This window comes from Sus scrofa, chromosome X (assembly GCF_054392235.1).
Source record: "Sus scrofa isolate SSC_HxYL_T2T_F1_AM1 chromosome X, Sscrofa_HxYL_maternal_Yorkshire_Landrace_v2.0, whole genome shotgun sequence".
NCBI lineage: Eukaryota > Metazoa > Chordata > Mammalia > Artiodactyla > Suidae > Sus > Sus scrofa.
Genome location: NC_139401.1, coordinates 30,145,432 through 30,171,902, shown reverse-complemented (window position 1 = coordinate 30,171,902; position 26,471 = coordinate 30,145,432). Strand labels below are relative to the sequence as shown.

The 26,471-nt window shown below is 40.4% G+C and overlaps 1 protein-coding gene across 34 annotated transcripts in view; it reads right to left on the bottom strand.

Annotated features, from left to right (window-relative positions):
• Positions 1-26,471, bottom strand: part of GK (glycerol kinase) — an 88,348-nt gene that overhangs the window by 46,521 nt on the left and 15,356 nt on the right. For 25 of the 34 annotated variants that reach the window (XR_014834529.1, XR_014834530.1, XR_014834534.1 and 22 more), the window contains 4 exon segments: positions 24,765-24,871; positions 17,675-17,752; positions 3,294-3,370; positions 339-476 (listed from right to left, as the gene is read on the bottom strand). Coding sequence is in view for 15 of the 34 variants with exons in the window: in XM_085006144.1 (XP_084862270.1) it covers positions 339-476; positions 3,294-3,370; positions 17,675-17,752; positions 24,765-24,871 (400 nt within the window). In the remaining 19 variants the exon portion in view is untranslated. 34 annotated transcript variants of the gene reach the window in all.

Genomic DNA, 26,471 nt, shown 5'->3' with positions numbered 1-26,471 from the left:
ATCCTTGGGTGGCTTTTCTTTTCTCTTTCTTCTTAATTTTTTTTGTATTTTATGGCTGCAGTTGTGGCATAGGGAAGTTCCCAGGCCACAGATGCGACCTACACCACAGCTGCAGCAACATGGGATCCTTAACACACTGCGCAGGGCCAGGAATCAAACTTACACCTCCACGTTGACTCAAGCCACTGCAAGTTGGATTCTTAAACCACTGCCCCATGGTGGGAACTTCTGTGTGGCTTTTCTTAATGATTCTGTCAACTAAAAGTATGAAACCCTGAGTAGAAAATTGATAGGCAGTCTAAACAATTTTTCTATATGCACATGATAATTAGACATACCCAAATAAGCCATGAATCAACGGTCCCAAAAAGAGCTCTCTCTTCTTCAACTGCTTTTTGAACTTTTCTCACATTGTCAAGGAGCCAACGAAGTTTCACTGCACTGAAATAAGTGCTAAGTGGAAGGCCTGTCTTGGACTAAAAACAGATATGAAAATCAGCCAGCAAGTTAAATTCTTAACAGTTTAAAATAAAATAAAATACCAAATTAAAACCCAACAAATCACAAAATATTCAATGGCCCTAAAGGCAATCCCACAGTATCATGGATAAAAATACTTTTCCAATCTCATGACACAGGAAAACACTTTCATGAGCAAAGATCAGAGTGACACATTTGCAGTTCAAAGAACATCCACGTAGCAAGGTAAAGAGAAAATTAAATGACACAATGCCCTAAAAATCTAGATAGTTGAGACTCAGATGTTAACTTTTGTGATGTTACTATTATATATAAAAGCCTAGTTCAAAACTCTTTTATTTTATATTCTGCAAAAGTGATAAACTATTGAAAATTACAGAATTTATTGAATCAAACTAATGACCATAACCAGAAGATTATTTTAAAACATATGAACCAGCAACAATATATTTATATGTGTAAAAACAAATAAATACATATTCAATACACATACATATTCAAATAACACAACAAAAATTAGTGGAGAATAGAGTTCAAAGTTATGCCAGATTAAAGGAACATAAAGTTATTTTACTTAGGAAAGTAGTTGCAAGAGTTCCCTGGTGGCTCGAGGGTTAAGGACTCAATGTTATCACTGCTGTAGCTCGGGTCACTGCTGTGGTACAGGTTTGATCATTGGCCTGGGAATTTCAAATGATGTGGAAGCAGCCAAAAAGAAAAAAAAAGTAGTTGCCAGTTGAAATATGTTGTACACATGAAACATAGGATGTTATAAACCAATGTTAATGTCAACTTAAAAAAAAATAGTATATATTAAAAAAGAAAGTAGTTGCCTAAATTCAGCAAATACACTGAACACAGGGATGGTGAAGTGAATAAAGGTTAAAGGGTAAAAATGAAACCCAGATGGACTTATCAATCTTCCATGAGAATGGATCAAGTTCAACTCATTTTCATTAGTATGTTAAAAACTATATTTATAAGGGCTAGTGAAAGTAGTTAAGAAAATATGTACATCAAAATAATGCAACTCTCTTCCTCCTTGATCCCTATTCTCATTTATCACCTAACTACAAAAAGTGATCCCTTTTCCTTTTAATCTTTTATCAATATGATTAGTAACAAAGCTCAAACCAGGAGTTCCAGTGGCACAGCGGAAACAAATCTGACTAGAAACCACGAGGTTGTGGGTTCCATCCCTGGCCTTCCTCAGTGGGTTAAGGCTCAGGTGTTGCCGGGAGCTGTGGTATAGGTTGCAGACGTAGCTCAGATCCTGCATTGCTGTGGCTCTGGCGTAGGCCGGTGGCTACAGCTCCAATGAAATGAGAGCCTCGGAACCTCCATATGCCACAGGTGTGGCCCTAAAAGGTCAAAAAACAAAAAACAAAACAAAACACACAAAAAAGCTCAAACCAGAGGATTTAATACTTTAATGCAAACTTTTTTTTCTTTCCTTTTTTTTTTTTTTTTTTAAAGGCCGCACCTGCAGCATATGTAAGTTTCCAGGCTAGGGGTCAAATTGGAGCTGCAGCTGCCAGCCTACACCACAGCCACAGGAACACAGGATCTGAGCTGCATCTGCAACCTACACCACAGTTCATGGCAACGCCAGATCTTTAACCCACTGAGTGAGGCCAGGGACTGAATTCTCATTCTCATGGATACTAGTCAGGTTCTTAGCCCGCTGAGCTACAATGGGAACTCCTTTAATGCAACCTTGTAAGTTAAGAATCTTAATTCAGTTTTCTAGCTTCCCTAAGGGGTATAAAAAGATCAGTGCTCAAAAATAATAAATGCAAATAACTTATGGGAGTATTCTTCTTCGATTTGCGGGATCAAGGGTCATCTCACAAACCAAATAATGAGACAGCATATAAATATCTCATTTTCATGATTTAAGTAGAAAGCATACAAGTTGACTACAACAGCGTTGGAGAGAAAAACATGCATCCCTTGAAGCAATGTGCAGCTGAATGCAGCAGTGAGGGTAAGGGCAGGTTGATCAAGAGAACAGAATATGAAATGGGTAAGGGTATATGCAGAACAAGACTGAAGTTATTTGTCTGGGTGAGGGTAGTGGATGGTTTGTTAGATTGCTCCAATTTATGGGATTTGAGCACTAGTTTCAGAACCAAGAACCCCAAGAAACTGCCATCTAAGAGGCTCACTGACAAATACAAAGGGAATAAACCAAAAATCAGAACTTCCCTTTGAATAGTAGGAGAACTCGGCCTTCACTGTGCTAAGAAAAATACCTCACCTGTTTCAAAAATGTTCTCTCTTCATTTAACTAAAGAGAGATCTATCACATAAGGATTGAAATTAGGCATTATTCTTATCAGCTTCTTCCTATGAGGAAAGTAGAAGAGCAGCTCAAATAAAGGATGGCGTGTCTTCTACTTTCTCTCCCTGAATGATGCTTAAAAACTCAAAATCACCTAGAAATTTCTTTGATAGACAGTAGGAAATAGGAGAGAAGGATTTGAAAAGCACAGCTGAATTAGAGGAAGCACTAGGTAAATCAGAGAAGCGCTCTTTGGGGAGTACAGTTTAAGCCACTGAGGGTGGTAAACCACTGGGATATCATACAATCCCCTTCAGTTTATCAACCTGGAATGCTATTCCTCCAATGCACCACAAGGCCAGGAAAACAGAAAGGTAAAGATTTGAGTTGACCTCAATTATCTTTAGAGAAATAGTCTATAAAGTGTATCAAGTATGTATTGTGCAATAAGATGTAAGGCCTGGCGAAAGCTCCAAATGTTTTTGTTAAACAAGCATTTTTATAATATACTTTTGAAGAGAGCTCTTACCTTGACAAAGTTATTATTTCCGGGAATTCTTTTACTAAGATTCTCAACGGTAGACTGGGTTCTTAGGTCAAGCCACACTATAGATCAAAATATATGAAAAACTTCATTAAAAAAAAATCAGATCTTAATGAAATCACTGCCAAGGACAGGAGACCGATTAGTTTCTATAGGCAATTAAAATGCTATAGCTTTCAAAAGATAGAAATTAGAAAATTAGAAATGAATGGGCATATTGTTAGAAGAGAGAATAAATTTATGAGGAAATATTTAAAGCCCCTATGCAAAATTATAGACCAAATTAAGAGAAAAATACATACCTCAGGGTGCTTATTTGATATCCTTTTTATAGAAAAAAAATGAAAAAAAAAGTTTTGGATATGGATTTTCTATGCATACATGAGTGCAGAGAAAATCTAAATGCTATGAAAGCTAGTTGTCAGGGCAAAATGCACAACCCAGGATCACCATACCACGTATGAAGCATGTACCTGAGGAAAACTTGGGAGCAATTTGTGACAGTAGAGAACTTGATACTATTATAGAGGGGAAAAAATAGGAATCAGTAGCTCATGTACAAAATGTTGTTCTACACTGTACGTTTTCAAAGTACTAGAATTCACAACCATTACCAGAATTATCTGAAGGTCACCATTCTTTCTCCAAGCTAGGTTGCAAAAAATAAAACAACTCTCCATTTTAACATATTAATGTTACTTTTAGCAAAAAACTCTAGACCACTTTCTGCGCCCCCACCCCCACCCCCCCGCAGGAGAAAGTTGTGTGCTGCTCACGACAGAAGGCTTGAGAAAGAGAAGCCATTAAATAGTATATAAAGTGAATTGTACAAAGTCAACAATAAGATCACCTGAGCTCTATTTGTCAGATTTCAGTTTGGTACTTAAACGTTTATAACTTTTAATCTGTTAGTGGTCACTTGATATTTTTAGGCCCTGACTGTGCTCAGATGCCTCCTGAGAACACTCAGGCCCACAGTCTATTTAAAGAGCACCAGGAGATTACACAGCCTGCTCACTACACATGTGGGTGCTGGCCGTTATGGTCTAGTTTGGTTCCCCTTTAACTCTACTATTCCTTTTTCATCACTTAAAAAGCAGTTATTTCCTGTAGTGAATTTTAATCAATTCTTTTCAGTTACTTAAACCAGCCTTTCCCTTGAGGGCCACTTGTGCTTGATTTTGACAGTGGCTACTTTGCACTGTCAGATTAATTACATCAGGGACTTCACGAGGCTATGGTGGTTTCTAGAGGAAAGGGAAAAAAGGGCAAGAAAAATAAGCTCATCATAGCCAGGGAAACAGAAAGCAAAGAGCAAGACCGTGGAAATACATGGCCTGGTGATTGACATCTGTATTTTCTGCCTGCCATCCTTTTCTCCTGCTGCTGAGAGTAGTGTCTCTAATCCTCTTTAGAAATGACCCCCTCCCCCCCATCGTCAGCCATCTTGGTTTGTCTGAGCTTCAACACTAACCCCAGCTCCAGTATCGTGTCCCCAGGGACTGGTTCAGGAGGAAGCATATGGTCTCATCAGCCCAACTGAGATTTGTGCTCAGTCCCTGAGAGTTCTTGACACAGAGCGGGTAGTGTGTAGCTGGAGCCTGCTGCCCTCCTGAAGAGAGAGCCCATCAGCCACGTGTGGAGCCATTCCAGAAGAGACAGATTTATAGGGGAATGCAGGCAATATTGTCTAATTCGGGAATCAAACGGCACCTGAACTAAGTTACTCTTAGAATTCCTTTTTTTTTTTCTTTTCTCTTAGTTGGGGTTGAATTTCCTATTACTTGCCCTGTGACTGATACAAGCCATTAACAGCAGCCACATGGAGCTGGCAAGATCTCCCATGTGCAGGGAACAAGGGCAGTCTACACAGCAGCAGTCTTGTGGAACCAGAACAAAAGCGGACCTTCCTCATAGGCAAGAAACCCCAGTAAGTGCTAAGGACTTAACTGGAATGCTTGGCAAAAGTAGAGGAATTTGAGGAGTTCCCGTTGTGGTGCAGCGGAAACGAATCCAACTAGGAACCATGAGGTTGCGGGTTCGATCCCTGGCCTCCCTCAGTGGGTTAAGGGGTCTGGCGTTGCTGTGGCTGTGGAGTAGGCTGGCAGCTGTAGCTCTGATTCTACCCCTAGCCTGGGAACCTCTATATGCTGCAGATGCAGCCCTAAAAAAAAGAAAAGAAAAAAAAAAAAAACAAAAGTAGAAGAATTGGGGAGAAAAGTTTTAAATCTATGATAGGTAGAATTAACAAGCATGTTCCAAACTACAGTGGGCGAGGGGATTTAAATCAATGCAGTTTCAATTACCTACTTTTATGAAAATGAAATAAGATGGATTAGAATGGAAAATGTCAGCATTCACTGAATTCAGTAAGTATTGACTTGAGAAATTTTGTTTTAGTTATTATTCTGGTTGGCTGAATCATGTGGCCAAATATATTTCTTACCAAGGGACATGAAAACCACTGCTCTAGGCTTTTTCTTTAATGACTCAAAGCATTCCAGATCAGTCGTCTTCTATGTTTTAATGGATATACAAATCACTAGGGCGCTTAAAGATAAACCCCACTCCCAGAACTTCTAGGAAAGTAGGTCTGGGGAGGGGGCCCAACTCTCCTTTAACAAACACTGCTAGACTCAAACAATGGTTCTGATCCAGAAAGCACACCAGAACCACCTGAAAAACTTTGAAATCATGAATCCTGGTCCCTACATTGCAGGATTCTGGTTGCAGGTCTAGGCAAGGAAGGCCTGAGTCTTTCTACCTGTGTCACTCAGTGTTACACTAGAGCTTTCGAACCTCTTTTTTAGGGCACGTCTTTAGGATACTGAACCTCTTCCAATAATTAATTTAAAAACAAACTAGGGGAGTTCCCATTGTGGCTCAGTGGTAATAAACCTGACTAGTATCCAGGAAGATGTGGGTTTGATACGTGGCCTTGCTCAGTGGGTTAAGGATCCAGTATTGCCGTGTGCTGTGGTGTAGATCACAGGCGTAGTTCGGATCCTGTGTTGCTGTGGCTGTGGTATGGGCCGGTGGCTGCAGCTCCAATTTAGTGCCTAGCCTGAGAACTTCCATATGGCGTGGGTGAAGCTTTAAAACAACAACAACAAAAACAAACTAGGAGTTCCCTGGTGGCCTAGTTAAAGAACTGGCTTTGTCACTGCTGTGGCACAGGTTTGATCCCTGACCTGGGAACCTCCGCATGCCTCAGGCATGGCTTAAATAAATAAATAAATAAATGCAAACCAAAGACAAACTGACAATCCAGTGGCTCTTGAGTCCCAGTGGCTCTGTGACTCTATTGCTCTTTCACAAGACTGCTTAAATAACTAGGAACTATACTCCTCCCTTGAAAGCTTCCAAGTTTCCACACTGGTATCCACAGAATGAGCCCCTCACCAAAAAGAGTCACATTACTGGGTGTGAAATCTATGTCTTCTAAATTTGCCACCAACAAGCTATGTGACTCATGCAAGTCCTGTTACCCTTCGTGGCCTGGGTTTCCAGAATATAAAATAAGGTAGTTTGGACTAGATGGTCTCGAAAGTCCCCCTCCTTCCATTATTCCATGATCACAGAAGGCTGGCATAATATTTGCTTTATTTTTATAGCCCAAGAGTTTGAGGCAATTAGAATACATGGAATGAATTAGTAAAACTGCCCAGGAGAAAAATGTCAGTGGTCCATTCACTACCAAGCAATTCACAAATACTCAAAATTAATTGAATTAAGAACCAAAAATATTAGAAAACTCATTAAAGAAGCTAAGATGGCAGAATTACATTTGCAGAATAAGAGAACAAAAGCCAAAGAGAAGAGCCCAAGCTGGAGGACTAAGCCCCACTGGGAGGTAATTTCTGAGGATAATTGAAAGAAGGACCAGATCCAGAACCAGCAGCAGCAGTCAATTTCCACCCATGTGTCTTCAATTTCCCCCAACATATCTGAGTCGGAAGGCAGGGAAGTGAGAAGAGCCAGAGCACCAATACCTGAGGAAGTGCCAGCAGCTGGAACTGAAGAGCCAGAGAGAACAACGGCAACTGGATCTGAAGGGCCAGGAGAAACTCGAGCAGCTGGAGCATTAGGAAAAATAAGGGCAATTCATGCTAGAGATGGCCAGATCCAAGGTCTGCGTCCTCTTGCTGACCATTTAGGAGGTGGTAGGTTACATGGGCAAGTTCACTGGAATGAACATTTTTCTACACATTTGAGTATAGAAAAAGAAGAGAAGTAGGAGGGGAATAGAGGCAGTCTGGTCAGTCTCTGGTTCAATCGCATTTCTGTTTGGACAAAAACCAGGTAAATACCTGTTTCTTGTTCAGGATGACTCTCCCCTACCTGGCCACATATCTGCATCCCAGTTAGGAGAGTGGCTCAGCTGGTTATTGACTGCTCATCCAACCACTGAATTGGAAGGCTGCGTGATGCAGTGAGTGAGCATGTCCCCTAAGGGACGTCTGGAAGGAATGCTAAGGAGTCTGCTACAATCTCTGCTGGGGCCACTTGCAGGAAGACGTAGGAGGGCTGTTTGGGGAAGGCTCGGCTCCCATAAAGCACTTCCCTGGAAGGGTGGCAGGAGGTGAAGTCCATCTCTACAAAGAGGAACAACGTGTCTAGAGAACAGGGAATTCCTAAGTTCCACAGTGATTTGGAAAAACATGAGAAGGAAAATAGAGACCAGAACACCATGCAGCCTGTTTCTAGAACACATGTCCCTTATATAGAACAAATACATTAGATGTAAATGGTTTGGACCATCAAATGCATAGTTTTAAAAAAACAACTGAGGTTATCTGAACTTGTAATCAAATAAATTTAATTTAGTTCATTCTGGAAAACAAATTTTGAGGTGTGAAGAAAAATGCAGTTGCCTCAAAGCCCATGGACCAAGGTTAGTTTAGTAATGTAAGAACAGTATAGAGGGGAAAAAAATCATCTTTAGGATATTAAAAGTTGGCATCAGTTTTGTTGAGTCACGACAATAGATCAAAATGTATGCTACAAAAAATGAACAAACACACTAATCTGTATTATTTTCAGTTGACTAGAAGCAAAGGCAAATAACACATGTATTCTGGATGGTTCGTGGTGAGGTGCTACTGGCCTGACAAAAAGTGAGATCAAGGTAAGGTCCCAGGTTATAGAACACACAAGCGCTGTTGACAGTTACACAAAGTGGTTTGCCCTGCAAGAGATGTTAAATCAAGTAAACCAGATTTAATTGCTGCGTGTTACCATTAGCCAAGTAACGCTACTAATTAATCTGGTTAAGACGTCACTTGCAAAGGGGAAGAAACTATCGACGACGGTCCCTCATAATGACATTTTCAGAAATCAGATGGGGCCGGAAGGAAAATGGAGTGTTGGGGAGGTGGTGAATTAAAACATGTATGTCAAAATGTGGGGGCTGAAACCTATTTGAGCTCTTAGGTGTATTACTGCCAAAATGCCAATGGCTGACATGAATGTGCGTGATCCCAGGTAGGCTCTGCATTTTCCATAAGAACACCCATCGGATATAAACCAGTCATTTCACCTGGCAATCCTGGACTAAAAAAGGCTATCAGCCAATTCAGAACAGTGGCCATGTTGTGAATACTCGCTGAAGCCTTCTAGTCAGCCAGGCACTGTTTTCAGTGCTCTGCATGTACTAACTCACTGTACTTCAGCTCAAGATTTTAAGGTCCACCCTTGAAATTTCTCCAGCTTCACTGTCAAGGGAATAGGCATAGAATGGTAGCAAATGGAAAAGGCAGAATTTGAACGCAGAGTCCGAATCCAAAATTAAACCTCCATGATACAGGTACAGATAGGATGAATTCAGTCTTAATTAGATATGAAAAAAATACCTCAAATATGAACTTCAGTTTCTTTTTAACTAGATGTATGGCTTTCCAAAAAAAAAAAAAGAAGAAGAAGAAAGAAAGAAAATGTGTAGTAAGAGACGTGAAAAAATGAAAGTGGATTATTTTGTTGTTGTTGATTTGTTCTGGCTGCACCCATGGCATGTGGAAGTTCCTGGGCCAGGGATCGATCAAACCTGCTCTGAAGTTGTGACCTGCACCATAGGTGCAGCAATTTAAGTTAAATTTAAGTTAAGGTGCAGATCCTTAACCTGCTGCACCACAAGAGAACTTCTGAAAATAAGTTGGTATTGATAAAGCTGAATACTCTAGGTTTCACAAAAGTAAAAAACATCCTCCTTTCCAAAGAAAAACAATAAAAATAAAACTACATCTTTGTTGTTTAAGGCCAAGTGTGCTCAGGTGTTTTAGTTGGTTTGCCATCTTATGGTTTTCTTCCATGCTAATATTCTAAAACAGTTTCAGAAAAGATAAATGGATTGAACTTAAGTTTCCTTCAGATCAACATATGACTATCCAGGCTTAATCACTGGCCCAGGGTTAACTATGAGTAAAAATTTAAAAAAAAAGGGAAATAAAGAGGATGACCAAGGTTTAAAACTGCCACGCTCTGCATAAAATGTGTCATAGAGAACTTTAAATCCAACACCTCAGAAAAAATGTTGCAATACCATTTATACAAGGAATAATGATTCAGAGACACATCATTTTTGTTGGTGGTTTTCTTTAGTATACTAAAGGTCTCAAATCAGTGACTCTTGCCTCCATGGGTATTAGTCCTTATTACAAATAATATTTTCATATTCAATCATGAATTGTGCTCTACAGGAAGCTACCAGGATGACAGTCATATTGCACTAGGCTAGCCACACACACCAATCAACTTCGATGGTGAATGATGAAACCTGGACAAAAAGTGGGAAAACAGTTGCGCTATCCTAGTTTGACCAGAAGGTTCCACTGGCAGCATCAGTGAACTGTGCATATAAACATACTAAATATCAGTGATTCAAGCCTTTTCCCACTTGACAAATGAACCACCTATATAGCTTTGTGCTTCTTCATCAGCTTTGTAAACCCAAATCTTTTCCTCAATACTACTTGCAAGACAGCAAAGTCTGTAGACCATTAACAAAAGTTGGTTTTGGAAAGAAATGGCTTAGAAAAATGGCGGGAGAGTGGGGTGGAGGGAATTCTTTGGAAAATACTGATGAAGATAGTGCTAAGGGGGAAGTGAGAAAAGTGCCAGAGGGACAGAGAAAACTGATGATAGGCAATGGAGTCCCCGGTAGCTCAGTAGGTTAAGGATCTGGGGTTGTCACTGCTGTGGCTCTGATTACTGCTGTTGTGGGTTTGATTCCTGGCCTAGGAACTTTGGCATGCTGTGGACACAGCCAAAAAAAAAAAAAAAAAAAAAAAAAAAAAGATAAGTCAAAGGCCAGCTTCAGATCCAGGGCTACAAAACTGCTGCTGCTGCAAGGCCATCATGGCAAATGGCTGAGTCATGGCATAGTGACAGGGAAGCAGGGAAGCATTTTACCTCCATTTTAGATACCAAACCAATGTGCACCTCACTCACCACAGAATTAACACACAGATTCCTTTTTTCTTTTGTTCTTTAGGACGGCACCTGCAGCATATGGAGGTTCCTAGGCTAGGGGTTCAACTGGAACTGCAGCTGCTGATCTACACCACAGCCACAGCAACTTGGGATCTGAGCTGTGTCTGCAACCTACACCACAGCTCATAGCAATGCTGGATCCTTAACCCACTGATCGAGGCCAGGGATTGAACCCGTGTACTCATGGATACTAGTTAACCACTGAACCATGATGGCAACTCCACACAGAGATTCTAAAATAAGACAAAACTTCTAAAACAGGCCATCTGTGCCTCAATGGATAATATTAAAACACTTCCTACTCTTTTAAGTGTACCGTTATAAAACATGTCAGTTGACAAACACACCTTTATTGCAAGGAAGAACAAAGAGCCTTTCTCAGTCTTCACCAAGCCTATTTCAGGTCTACTAATAGGCCCCTGAAATTCTCTTCTCTGCTACTGTACTGGGGGTGAGTGAGCAGAATGCATATTAAGGTCCCCTGAACCATAAAAAAAGTCCCATAAAAAGCAATTAAAAAAAAAAAAAAAAGAGGAGTTCCCGTAGTGGAGCAGTGGTTAACGAATCCGACTAGGAACCATGAGGTTGCGGGTTCGGTCCCTGGCCTTGCTTAGTGGGTTAACGATCTGGCGTTGCCATGAGCTGTGGTGTAGATTGCAGACGGGGCTCAGATCCAGCGTTGCTGTGGCTCTGGCATAGGCCGGTGGCTGCAGCTCCGATTCAACCACTAGCCTGGGAACCTCCATATGCCGAGGGAGCAGCCCAAGAAATAGCAAAAAAAGACAAAAAAAAAAAAAAAAGAAATGTAGACTGCCCCTCTCATTTGCTTGTCTGCTCAACAAGTACTGCTCATTAGTTATATAATTTACTAAGGGAGAAAATGAAGAGGAGAAGTATAGGCCTAGAGTGACAGAGATTTACAAGAGAAAGGGACAAGGAAGGAAGAAAACACAGAGACAGAGGGGAAAGTAGAAAACCCATAGGCTATGATATAAGCAAAGACAAAGAAGCTCAAAGACATGTCAAAATCTGATTCTGTTTCCACCAACCCCACCTTGTGCTGTTTTAAGACACAGAGGCTTAAGATTTAATATTGCATTGATATTCTCAACTGAAGAGGTGCATGCAGATAGGATACCTTAGTGTATTCCTGGGTGAAATTGGAGGTAGACTCTATTCTTGTCATTACTTAGTGGCTTCTTTTCCCAGCTAATTACTCCTCTGTCCCCCTTTTCTATTCCCTTTCTCTGTCTAGCTTCCAAATTCCTATCCATAGCTTCTGTGTCATAAAGGCACGCATGATGCCTGCCTGGTTTGTCACTACATGCCTAGAGATCATCACAGAACCTTTCTGCAGAAAAACACCTGAACTCATGTTGAATAAATTAATTTTACCTTCATTCCTATTGTGAATTCAACTATAAGCTGAGGCTATGTTTTTGATTTTTAAGTCTAAATTTTGAATAATTTCTTTACAACAGAGCCACAGATTCTAATTGTCCAGAAATGAGCTTCAATTGCATGCTTAATACTCACCTTGTTCAAGAAAGAAAGCCATTTTCCTCCCTGTTGGCACTCCTTAAATATTACTTAATTTCCTTCTGTTGTCTCAGGCTAAAAATCTGGCAGTCCTGTATGCCCTATTTAATTTCCAGGATACCAGCTTTATCTTTACTCTGAAAGGTCTTGCCAATTTGTCCCTCCATGCTTACTGTTCTAATCCCATCAGCTCATTGGCAGTCTCAATTTACGCCTTACTAGATTTTACTACAGAGTGACTTTGACTTTTTTTTTTTTTTTTTCTGTTTAGGGCTGTACCTGCAGCATATGGAGGTTCCCAGGCTAGGGACTGAATTGGAGCTACAGCCACCAGCCTACACAACAGCCAGAGCAATGCAGGATCCAAGCCGAATCTTCAACCTACACCACAGCTCACAGCAATGCTGGATCTTTAACCCACTGAGGGAGGCCAGGGATTGAACTTGCAACCTCATGGTTCCCAGTCAGATTCATTTCCACTGAACCACAACGGGAACTCTGAACCTTGTCCTTTTTAATATAATTGCTTACATATTTAGATTTCAATACTTTGTATTTGTCTTTCCTTCCTGTTTCTATTTTTTCTCTGCTTGCCTTCTTTTAAAAAATTATTCCATTTTCCCTCCTTATAAGCTTGTTAATTATACATTATTTTACTCTTTTACTGCTTACCTTAGAGATTACAACATGAATCTTTGACAATACCAGGACAAGACACTTTAACCTCAGCTATTCCACATTCCTTCCTTGTACTACTGTTGCCATGTAGTACTTACAATTTTAATTTGCTTCTATCACAATACATTATTATTTTATACAGTCAAATTCATTTAGTTTGGCCTCCATATTTACCCCTTCTAGGGCTTTGCATTCCTTCCTGCACTGCCAATTTTCCATCTGAGAGCATTTTTTTTTTTTTTTTTTTTGGCCGCACTTGTGGCATACAGAGGTTCCCAGGCTAGGGGTCAAATTGGAGCTGCAGCTACAGGCCTACACCACAGCCACAGCAATGCCAGATGTAAGCCGTGACTGCGACCTTCACCACAGCTCATGGCAACGCCAGATCCTTAACCCACTGAGCGAGGTCAAAGCCAAGGATTGAACCTGCATCCTCATGGGTGCTAGTCAGATTCGTTTCCGCTGAGCCACGATAGGAACTCCTGAGAGTATTTTTTCCTTCCACCAGAAAAACACTATTTAGTTTTACTTTTAGTAGAAGTTTGCTGGTAATGATTTCTATCAGTTTTTGTTTGTCTTTGCCTTTATATTTCATCTTCATTTCTGAAGGAAATTCTCACTAAATATAGAATTCTTGGTGGAAGTTAGTGTCTTTTAGCTGTTTAAAGATTTCATTCTATTGTACTCTTTGTTTCCACTGAGCAATCAGCTGAAAGGTTTAGTGTTGTTACTCTCTTGAAGATCATATCCTCTGGCTACTTTAAAATTGTTTTCTATCTTTACATCTCAGCATATGTTCATGTATGGCTTCCCGTGTATTTATTTTGCCTAGGGATTATAGTGTTGCTTGAATTTGTGGCTTGATATCTTTCACCAGTTTTGAAAATCATTATCACCTCTCTTTTCTTCTGGGTCTCCAATTACAACTGTGTTGAGCAGTCTTACCTTACCCTATATTCTTCTTAGATTATTTTCTGTATTTTCTAAAGCTCTGCCTCTCTGTGCTTTGGTCTGGATACTTCTGATCGCACATCCTGTTCACTAACTCAGCTGTGTCTAATATGGTGTAAAACTCATCAACTGAGTTTAATATAGTTCTAGAATTTCTATTTTTAAATTTCTGATTCTTTGCTAAGCTTATCAATCTTCTCAATGAATTCCTTAAACATGTAGACCATGGTCATTTTAAAGTCAGATAACTCAAATATCAGGATTTCTTATGGGTCTGTTTCTAATGTCACTTGTTTCTGCTGATTGTCAGTCATTGTTATTTCGAATACCTTATATTTTTTAATAGAAAACTAGAAATTGTATATGAAGAACTATACAGATAATTTTCCTCCAGAAAGGGCTCACTTTTGTTTCTGAAAGGTAGTTAGCTAGGAGCATCAGCAATCTCAGATCATATTAATCCAATCAGGTTTTTAATTGTTTGAAGCTGGGCTTTAATTCCTGTAGAGGTTTGGTATAGTTCTGCTTTTCTTCTAGGATTGGTCTTTCACAGTTCCAATCAAAAGTATGGGATGTTAACAATATTCATTTCCACCCTTGGTAGCTTCTGACTTCATTTTTTGCCTTTCCATGAGCCTATGAAAGTTCTGCTTAGCCTCTCAGATACTCCTTTCAGAATCTATAGCTATATCTAGGGGGAAAAAAGCCACCAAATTCCAGGCTTGCTTTCCTTCTCTCTTGGATCTTGGTCCCATAGAGGAATTTTTCCCAACTACTCTAGCTGTTCTCAGCAGACAAGTACATTAAAAATAACCCAATCCACCATTGTGGGAAGCTAAACTCCCCTTTATTACCCATTTTGTCCCATGTTGCCCAGTCCACGACCTTCAGTGCCCTCTAGATGCTTACTAACCCCTATGAAAACACAGGCTTTGGGGATGGAGAGGTTTACATCGAAACTGGTTTAACATCTACTTATATGGCATTAGACAAGTTATATAGCTTTTCCACAACTCATTTACCAAAAAAGGCTGTAAAATTTGCATCAGGGTCATTGAGATTAAATAATATGGGTAAAGTGTTTAGCACAATCTCTAGAAGACAGTAATAGCACTTAGCACTTATTGATCATTATTATCACTGCCAGTTCTGTTAAAACTAGTAAATAGGGAGTTCTCTTGTGGAACAGCAGGTTAAGGATTTGTTTTGTTACTACAGCAGTTTGGATCACTGCTCCGGCACAGGTTTGAGCCCTGGTCTGGGAACCTCCACATGCTGCAGGCGCAGTTAAAAAAACAAACAAACAAAAACAACAGAAGTTCCCATTGTGGTGCAGCTGAAATGAATCTGACTAGGATCCATGAGGTTGCAGGTTTGATCCCTGCCCTTGGTCAGTGGGCTAAGGATCCCAAGTTGCTGTGGCTGTGGTGTAGGGCAGCAGCTGTAGCTCTGATTCAACCTCTAGCCTGGGAAGCCCTGCCAGGGTTTTGGCCCTAAAAATAAAAACAAAACAAAACAAAAAAAACCCAAAAACCAAAAAAACAAACTAGTAAACAACTCATCTTACGCTTGAATCTGATCAGATGCTTCACTCTTTGGAGAAATATGTGTACACGTTTTCAGTTTCATAGCTTGCTCACACTATCCTCCAATTCTTCCTTAATATAATCCTTCAATACAGTCTTCAAGGCCTAAAATGGATTTCAACCTTCCCCAAAGGCATTCCAAAACTTTAAAATCCATACTAACATGCTCTAACTCCTACTAAACTTAGCAGCAATTTATCAACTATTCCTTATTTTGTGTTAGTCTCCTTCTAAAACTAGATTATAAAGTATTTACAAAAACAGTCAACAATTCAAATCCTCAGTAACATTATCTACCATAGTGCCAACACATGAGAGATTCTCAAAACATGCCGGTGGTTCAGTATAGAAAAAATGTTCTTCACATCTTACAGGTACAGTTTGAGTTAATGCTGCGCATAAAATGAATGGGGTGCAGAAAGACACAGGTAAAGAAAAAGAAATGAGTAAAATAAGCACATCACAACAAGTTTTTCTGGTAAAATATTTACTCAAATCCTTCACTGTAAGTATAATTTCAACTAACCTAGTTGCATTATTTTAAAATGACAACTCGGAAGTCTAAAAGTTGCATTTTTTACAATCCAAAGTTTAGAGCTTAACAGGAACTTTGTGGTTCCTGTGAATAGCCCTTTCCTTACACAAGAGGGGTGTGGGCGTGGAGGAGTAAAACCTTAAGAAGTTGGCTAACATTGGTCTGTGAAAACACTCTTGTAGGCATTACTCATTGAAATTATAATACTGTGCTTACATGCAAAATGAGCTGTTTATGAGAATGAGAATGAAATAAAATTTTAAAAGCTGTACTTTTGTGTAGGAGAACCCTTGGCTGCAATTCTTTGACTTTTTTTGCTTCTCTGATTTTTTAACCACAAATACAGAAGACATACTCAATGATTTTTTTTTATAACACAACAACATTAAATACTTAATTTTTATAAAGGCTATTTCCAAAGGATCCATGCTACTCTTACAAGGCACCTTTGTAGTATATTTTCTGCCTGAGTATCACTTTCTTCCAACTGATACTAAAGTAATGGTAAAATAAAAATAGCTAATTCTATAAATTGTTCCATCTCTAACAACGTCTCCTTCACAATCCACAACACGGTGTTCTATTGACAAAACAATTGTGCTTTGCTATTTGTGACAGAATGATGCCTTTTAGAGATTTAGAACAAAATTTTCCTTATAGCAAGGAAATTCAGTCATTCAGTGCTCAATTGTCATGTGGTACTAAGAGTGAGGCTAAATTATACCCATGCTTATTCACATTTAATAAGATATGATATCTCACTTATAACTGGAATCTAATATCCAGCACAAATGAACATCTCCACAGAAAAGAAAATCATGGACTTGGAGAACAGACTTGTGGCTGCCTGATGGGAGGGGGAGGGAGTGGAAGGGATCGGGAGCTTGGGCTTATCAGACACAACCTAGAATAGATTTACAAGGAGATCCTGCTGAAAAGCATTGAGAACTTTGTCTAGATACTCATGTTGCAACAGAAGAAAGGGTGGGGGAAAAATGTAATTGTAATGTATACATGTAAGGATAACCTGACCCCCTTGCTGTACAGTGGGAAAATAAAAAAAAAACTATAAAAAAAATAAGATATGATATCTAACACTGATATATTTGGGATTGAGCTTTTGAAGCCCTGCTGAAATAGCAAAGTTTACAGAAAGAGCTAAAATTTCTAGATTTTACTTTCATAAATGCAACTGAATGGATTTGAATTCCTAAATGGGAAAAACAAGCACACAAGTACTTTATAGAGAGACAAAGAGGGGACTGGGAACTTCTGTAATCTTGAGTTTTGAGGGAAGGAGGTGAGATCTTTCAGGCATCAGAAACCACAGGGATTATAAAAAGTTCTGGCAACTCTGGCTCATTTGCATGACACGAAGAATCAGGAATGGGAGGGCATACAAGAGTTAATTCAAGATGAAATCTGAAAATGGTAAATATATAACAACTAATTCCTTAGAAGACTCTTCTGCCCAACCCACGAGATTATAGGAAACATGACTACATGCTTCTGTAGCCAGATATTTCCATATGACAACACCTGCAAGGGGAGAAAGGCCTTGCATTTGATGTCCACACACAACAGCTTACCTACGGCATTGTAGAGAGGCTCTCCAGTTAACTTGTCCCAGACCACAGTGGTTTCCCTCTGGTTACTGACACCGATAGCTTTAAAGAGAAAGTTAAACAGAAAGAAGTTAGGGAAAAAAAGCATAAATCTGAGGATAGTTCTCATTGTTTGTAAAAATAATGAAGTTTTATTTTTATTTATTAATTTTTGGCTACACCCACAGCACGTGAAAAGTTCCCAAGCCAGGGATCGAACCTATGTCACAGCATAGACAATGATGGATCCTTAGCCCACTGAGCCACCAGGGAAATCCTTTCTTTGTTTCATTTTTTTTTTTTTTAACAGGCACAACTAAACCTAACAACTTGAAAAAAACTTTTGGAAGTATTTGTACTGGTGCTGAGTTTATTTTCCTTGAGTGGCCCCAGGAAAAGAAACATCCAAAGTCAAGTGTTTCTTTTTCTTTCTGCAGACTCCTTCCTGCTTCATTACCAGCACACCTTGACATGGATCCAGATCAATATCCAAATGAAAGGCTTTTTAAGGCAGGCTGCATTGTATAAAGGGAATGCAATGACTTCCCAAATTTGCAATACCCAATTTATCATGCTGAGGAGACCAACAACAACCTCATTCATTTATTTACTAAGTGCTACAAGAAATTTCCCTCCATGTGTGTGCACACACACATGCCCACATTTTAAGAAAACAGCCAGATGAAATCCCTTCATTCTGGGCAAACTCATATTATGGTTAGTTAGAAATTCTGTTTTCTTTGTGAATTTTAATAACATGTCACAAGACATAAGAGTTTCAATCAGGTACAGGTATAGTATGTGATGGCAATTACATCATACTAACGTACATACAACTCAAGTGCTCTAGTTACCGTGAGTTATTATACGTAAAATACTAATCCATCCCATCTTATTAATTCAGCCTGATTCAATTAAGTTGGAGGTTCTCAGAACTGGTTGCCCGTTAGAATCCACTGGGATTTTTAAAAATACTTAAGTTACCTGGGGTGTGATTCAAGCATTGATATTTTTTTCTTAAACTCCCCCAGGAGATTCTACTGTAGTTTGAACACATTGGGCTAAAAGATCAAACTCTTCCAGAATTTAAGATTAGGGCAGAACCTTCAAAACTATAGAATTAACACTCTTATGCTCAAATCTATGGAACTGACTGCCATGTAACCTTGAGACAGAGCTTCTAGTGACTATATACTTGCTACCTCTCCAGGCAAACCGATCTCCACTGTCCAGCTTTGCTATTAAAAACAAATCCCTGGGAGTTCCCTGGTGGTCTAGTGGTTCAGACTTGGAGTTTTTACAGCTGTGGCCCAGGTTCAATCCTTGGTCTGGGAACTGATATCCCACATCAGGCCACTGTATACTGTGGCCAAAAATTAAAAAGGAAAAAAAAAACCCTTTTCCTCATTTCTTCCACCTATTCATCTTTGCTATATTCTTTGGAGATAGAATAAAGTTAATCCTTCTTCTGCATGTCAGCCTTTCACACTTTAAGCAGTTATTTTGTCCCTCTAGTCTTCTCTTCCCCTGTGAAGGCTAAACAATGCAATTTTCTTCCACTGGCCCTGCCTCCATATGGCATGGTTTAAAGTCCCTTCATCACCTCTCTTAGGAACATGTACCTCTCTGTCCATACTACTCAGGCTGTACACACAGAATAAAACACTATAGGAATGCTTGGACCAGCAGAAAGCTGAGGGGGATCAGCAACTCCCTTGTTCCAAATTATCTTTATCCAATGCAGATTGACTTACTTCATTTTACATATTTTCCAGAGGTACAAGAATGAATCAGATTCTACTATCAGGAAACTTAAAGGTGTAGGATAAGAGGAAAAGATTTTTTTTTTAACAGAAGATAAAGAATTATACGAATAAAGGAGGAAAAGAGAATGTGGGGGACAAGGGGGCCAGAAATCAACAGGACATGGTCTTAATTGTTATAGTGACAGGAGGGGATGGGATTAATATTCAGGTGGAAGAAGGGGGTAAGAGATCCAGACATTAAGTACAGGGATAGGAAGGTGAAGAATGAGGATCCCAGAGCCTCAGCTTTCTCTGTGAGGTAGCACACAAGGCTGTCTGCTGAAATGGGGATTGCGCTATTCAACAGAACTCAGGCTCTGAAGCCAGATGGCTCGGCTTCAAATTCCAACTCCTCTGCTTCCAAGCAACGCGACCCTAGGTCTTAGTTTTAGCTTCTGTAAAATGGAGATAAAAATAGTTTCTACCTTACAGGATTAGAAAAAGGAATCCCTGAGTTAATGCACATTAAAACAGTGCCTGGCACATAGTAACCGCTCAATAAATGTTACTTACTGCTGTCATTCACTGTTGTCATTATTGTTATACAGAGAGTGGAGTACCAGTCACAGAATCCCCCCCCCGCCCTCCCCCCCACAAAAATGGGAGGTAGCTAAGCAAGACCCATAAGGGAATCCCGCAACAGCACTGTGGGCACAGCAGAGGCCAGAGAGCTCAGTCAGTCCTTGGCGCAATGGTTGTTAAAGTACAGTATTGTGAACACTGTACGTGACAGCTTGCCAGTGAAGGCTCAGGGTGAATTCATGGTCCACTAAACTCTACTATTCTCCCCCAGCCCATTAATGTTCCATTAACTAGCTGGCTGCTTCCTCAGCTGAAATCCTTGAGGTGCTCTTCTACGCCCCTCACACCACCTTTCTTTATTGGCTCATTCTTTGTATTCTGAACTTTACTGGCTCATTCTAACTGGCATAGAGAACATTATCTAGAGCTATTTCTGTCTGATTCACAGGTCACAGGTTCCACTCTAACCACTCCTTCTTCCCTATCTTAATTCAGTTCCTTTGTGCCAAGTAAAATTGCTTTTCTTGCAGACAATCAAAGTCCAGTAAAACAGCATCTCAGGATTCTCTTCCAGCCACAAACACATGTCTGGTACTAGTTTCTCCTGACACAGGCCTTAGGCAGTGCCTCTGAACTTCTTCAACGTGCCAACTTCTTATCATTTGTACCCTAAAATCCTCCATGCTTTTCTGTTTCTTAAAGAAAATTTTTTTCTTACTGCTAATCCAAACACAGGTGCTTTTTCTTAATAGTTCCCAATTTTATTTTATTTATCTTATTTTTTATTTTTTGTCTTTTTGTCTTTTTCTAGGGCTGCACCCACATCATATGGGGGTTACCAGGCTAGGGTTCCAATCGGAGCTGTTGCTGCTGGCCTACACCACAGCCACAGCAACACCAGATCCAAGCCACATCTATCACCTACACTACAGCTCATGGCAACACCAGATCCTTAACCCACTAAGCAAGGTCAGGGATTGAACCTGCAACCTCATGGTTCCTGGTGGGATTCATTAACCATTGAGCCATGACGGGAACTCCCAATAGTTCCCAATTTTAATTCCCTCCTTCTCAGAATAACATTTGGGTTTTATAATTCTCCATGCTAGTTCACCTGCCATTTAAGAGCATCTGAAAGTGACATGCATAAAGTATATATTTCCTGGCCTTGCAGTCTTCTGGCTGCAGATACTATAACCACTGGCACATATAAAGCTTAATGTACTACTAGTGTATATAGCAGTTTCATGCTTCACTCATGTGTTTTTTTTTTCAGGGGATGTTTTTCTCAACACTGACTGTCACTAGTAAAATCAGCCTCCCCTCCCAGACATTTAAAAACGAGAGTAATTTTACTAGCTAGTTAAATGCTATATTTGAAATCTAGTTAAATTTTGCTTAATATTACCTGTGACAAGTTATAATCATAGTTAAGGAAACAGACCTGGTGGGAAAAGGCTTTGGAAATACTGCATAATGTTATCATTGCTGTCTTGGTAGAATTATGGATGACATGCATCCTTATTGAAAAATAAAATCATAATTTATAATTGGAACACATTTCTGGGAAAAAACCAACAAACCAACCCCCCCCCCCCCGTAACACCCATAGCAAAATAACAGGAACCCCAGAGCAAGGCTCTGGGACTACTAAGAGAGCCATGCAGGAAGAGGTATAAAACTGTGTGTGTGTGTGTGTGTGTGTGTGTGTGTGTGTGCTTGTGACTGTTGCATATGGAAGTTCCCAGGCTAGGGGACAACCACAGCAACACCAGATCTGAGCCACGTCTGTGAGCTACACCACAGCTCACAGCAACGCTGACTCCTTAACCCACTGAGTGAGGCTAGGGATTGAACCTGCATCCTCATGGATACTAGTTAGGTTTGTTACTGCTGAGCCACAGTGGGATTTCTGGTATAAAGCTTTTAAAGAAAGCAGTCTCTGGAGGATGTGTGCCTGTGGCAAGTTATAACAACTGCAAATGAGATGTGACCACTGCTAGGAGGTTTGTTCAGAGAAAGAGTACCTCTCCGAGACTGCTGAGAGTCTGAGAGGTGAAGGAAAATGTGTGGGTATGTTGGGTAGGGGGAGGCAGCGGGTGTAGGGGTTTCTCTGTTCTCTAAGCGAATGAGAGCTACTATCTAATCACTGAGGAGTTTAGGCTCTCAGCTTTGTAACAGTGTATGTTTGTTTTGCTTGTATCATATGAGAGAGGATGAATGAGAGTGTCTGGTATTGTAACTCTTTATATTTGGTATTTCCTTCAGTCCAGTGACAGGCTCTCCAAGAAGGAAAGAAGCAGCCTATTTACTTGTCTTGGGCACATGTGAGCTGTTAAACTGGAAAGTGAACTTTAATTTTGGAGGCATTGTTCATAGGGACCTGAAATCAACAAATTAACAGATGAGAACGACTAAAACCAATGAAACTGGAATGTGCAAAAGAAATACAACCAGCTATGATGAACTCAATGATTGTTTAGATAAGACAATAAATGAATCATTCTCCAGCTGGAAAAAAAAATGCATTGATCTGCCACAATGGAACTAAAAACTGAAGTGGTTTTTGAGATTACCATCAGTGTGGCTCAAAAAAGCAATGGACCAGAAGACAGGGCAGCTGTGCTTTCATGTTTTCTGCCACGAAATAGCTACATGACCTTCAGTAGGTCCTTTCCCCATCATCTGCAGCCAGGTCTAGGTGATGGAAGATCCCTTACAGCATCAGGGTTCTCTGATATGCAGTTCTACAGAGGCAAGCAAAAGCTTGGCCCTAGGCAGTGCCAATTCAATAAATTATCAGGGAAAAAGTATTTAACATAACTGGCCTGGTATGGAGGAGCTTGTGGATCGTTCTCTTTCTTGGCCATAGTGGTTGAGAAGGCAGTGCTGGGTCACTTTGGTTCAGGTATAGGTTTCACACTGGCCAGACACAGAAGAGTGTAGAGCAGAGAGCTGTGTGTTCAGGATTCTTACAGACAGGGCAAGTGGAAGACAAGTCACTTGGACTGGAGTTACGTGTCATCTTCACAATGACAAGAGAAAAAAAGAATGGCACCTGAGTAGGTCCAAAAAGCCAACACACTGCAGCCTACCCTACCTGTAAGGGAGGTAGAATGAGGTCAAAATCATGGGCAATGGCTCTGGAACATATGTTGAGACATGGCATTTAGCTACTTTAGCTATTTAGTCACTGGTAATGGATATTTTGATGAGAGAGTGTGCTACTGAATGCCTCTTACATGTTTACATTGGTTAGAATATGAAAGCTGTGAGGACAATTCAAGGAAACTGACCAACAATCACTTTGACACACAACTCATCTAAAACTTAGTGAATGGAACTCTTACGTTAGAAGTTCTTCATTTAGGAGTTCCTGTCGTGGCACAGCGGAAACAAATCTGACTAGGAACCATGAGGTTTTGGGTTTGATCCCTGGCCTTGCTCAGTGGGTTAAGGATCCGGCATTGCTGTGACCTGTGGTGTAGGTTGCAGACGCAGTTCAGATCTGGCATTGCAGTGGCCCTGGTGTAGGCCGGCAGCTATAGCTCTGGTTAGACCCCTAGCCTGGGAACCTCCATATGCCACAGGTACGGCCCTAATGAGACAAAAAAAGACACACAAAAAATAAAGAAGTACTTCATTTACATGTAGGGATAAACTGAGGATAGGATATAAAAAAACTGTTAATATCAAGTCATACATGGGTCTTTCTTGCTGTCTTTTGATTTTAAGGCTGCACTTGCGGCATATGTAGGTTCCCAGGCTGAGGGTTAAATCCGAGCTAGCACTGCTGGCCTACATCATAGCCACAGCAATGCCAGATCCGAGCCACGTCTGTGACCTACACCACAGCTCATGGCAAAGCCGGATCCTTAACCCAATGAGTGAAGCCAAGGAACGAATCTGTGTCCTCATGGATACTAGTTGGGTTGTTTTCACTGTATCACAACAGGAACTCCAGAGCCTATCAATTTTAGACGACTGGGTTATTTTTTTTTTTTCTGTCCACACTGCTCCACACAGCAACCAGGAAGTTGTTTTTAAATTGCAAGTCAGATCCTGTCATCCCCTATCATCTTGCTTAAGTTCCCTGTAACACTAAGAATAACGTCCAAACTCTTAACTGTGGCTGACAAGGCCATATCCACTTCCCAGATTTCAGTTCCTACTGACATCCCTTACCCACCCTGTGGTGTAGGTTGCAGACGTGGTCACCACAGGGTGGATAAGGGGTGTCAGTAGGAACTGGTCACCCTTCTTTTACTCTATTTTTGATATGCTGCTCTTTCTGATCCAGAAACGGGCCAAGCTTACCCCTACCTCAGGGCCTTTGTACGTGCTGCTTCCTTTTCCTCAAACATGCTTCCCTCAGGTATTATTTGCATGGCTGGCACCTTTTGGTCCTTGAGCCCTCAGCAAAAGTGTCACCTCCTCAGAGAGGCCTTTTCTGGCTGTCCAATCTAAAGCAAGCCTCTCTAGGCACACTCTACCATATCACTCGGTTTTAATTTCCACACAGAATTTATCTGCTCCTGAAATTAGCTGGTGTTTGTCTGTTCTTACTGTTGGTCTCACCCTCACCATAACAAAAGCTTTGTGAAAATAGGGACGTGATCTTCCTGTTTATTGTTATAGTCTCAATTCTCACAAAAACACTTGACACTGCACAGGCACTCAAGTATGTGATGAACGAAGGAAAGAATTTGATTGAGACAATCACATATAGAGTAAAATATTAAAGATACCTTTTATGTTGGAAATATCAATATTGAGCTGTCCAAGTTTCTCACAGGTTTTCTCTATACACTCATATACAGAATTCAGAATTTCCTTAGGGTCCTGTTCCACCCATCTTTAAACAAAAGAATGCATTTGGTTAGTTCACAAGAAAGCAAAACAGATATAATTTATTTCTCTAGAGATGTACACTTATGAGGGTGTGGCTGCACAAATGAAAGAAAATCAGATAAGCAAAGCACATCCAATATTCTGAGGAAATGATTTATAAGAAAGTGTATTTCCCTTACACTTTTATTATTCCTCAGACAGTAATTAAACATTTGAAAGATGGTAATACCAGGCCACGAGTAGCAAATATTCCACCTGTTTTTAAATCAAAATCCAGTAAGACATTCCCCAATTCTTTCTTTTGTCTTTTTGCCTTTTCAGGGCTGCACCAGAGGCATGTAGAGGTTCCCAGGAGAGGGGTCGAATCAGAGCTGTAGCCGCTGGCCTACACCAGAGCCACAGCAAAGCAGGATCTGAGCCACATCAGAGACCTACACCACAGCTCACAGCAATGCCAGATCCTTAACCCACTGAGCAGGGCCAGGGATCTAACCTGCATCCTCATGTATGCTAGTTGGGTTCATCAACCAGTGAGCCACGATGGAACTCCTCCCCAATTCTTTATATCCTGTGGTTTTGATTAATTCTGATAAACTCTCTTCTTATTTCTCTAGCCATTAGTCATTTCTTTTTTCTTTCTGGCTGTACCCAAGGCATGTGGAAGTAGGTTCCCAGGCTAGGGAATGGAACCCATGCCACAGCAGCAAATCAAGCTGCTACAGTGACAATGCCAGATCCTTAATGTGCTTACCATAAGGGAATTCCTATCTAATCTGTTTAGAAATGACTGATGAGGGAGTTCCCATCATGGCTCAGCAGTTAACGAACCCAACTAGTACCCATGAGGATAAGGGTTCGATCCCTGGCCTCACTTAGTGGGTTGAATGTTGCCATGAACTGTGGTGTAGGTTGCAGATATAGCTTGGATCTGGCATTGCTGTGGCTGTGGTGTAGGCTGGAGGCTGCAGCTCCAATTCGACCCCTAGCCTGAGAACTTCTATATGCTGTGGGTGTGGCCCTAAAAAGGCAAAAAGACAAAAAAAGTGACTAATGAGGAGTTCCCTTGTGGCTCAGCAGGTTGAGGATCCAGTGTCGCCATTGCTGTGGCTTGGGTCACTGCTGTGGTATGGGTTCCATCCCTGGCCTAGGAACATCCATGTCTTATGTGCAGCCAAAAAAAAAAAAAAAAAAAAACCAAAAAAACCAGAATATATATATGGATATTATTCTTTCGATGCATTGATATATTTCCTTATTTATTTACTTATATATTTATTTTTAATTTTATTTTTTGATTTTTTAGGGCTGCACTTGCTGCATATGGAAGTTCCCAAGCTAGGGGTCAAATCAGAGCCACAGCAATGCCAGATATGAGCCGCATCTGCAACCTACATCACAGCTCACGGCAACGCTGGATCCCCAAACTGAGCAGAGCCAGGGACTGAACCTGCATCCTCATGGATACTAGCCAGATTCATTTCTGCTGCACCACAATGGGAACTCCCCATTTATGTATTTATTTATAAGGCAAGACTAATTCTAAAAAGTCAAATAAGCATGCTAAGCTCTTTTACCATTCTCTGTTCTAAAATATTTTGTTAGGA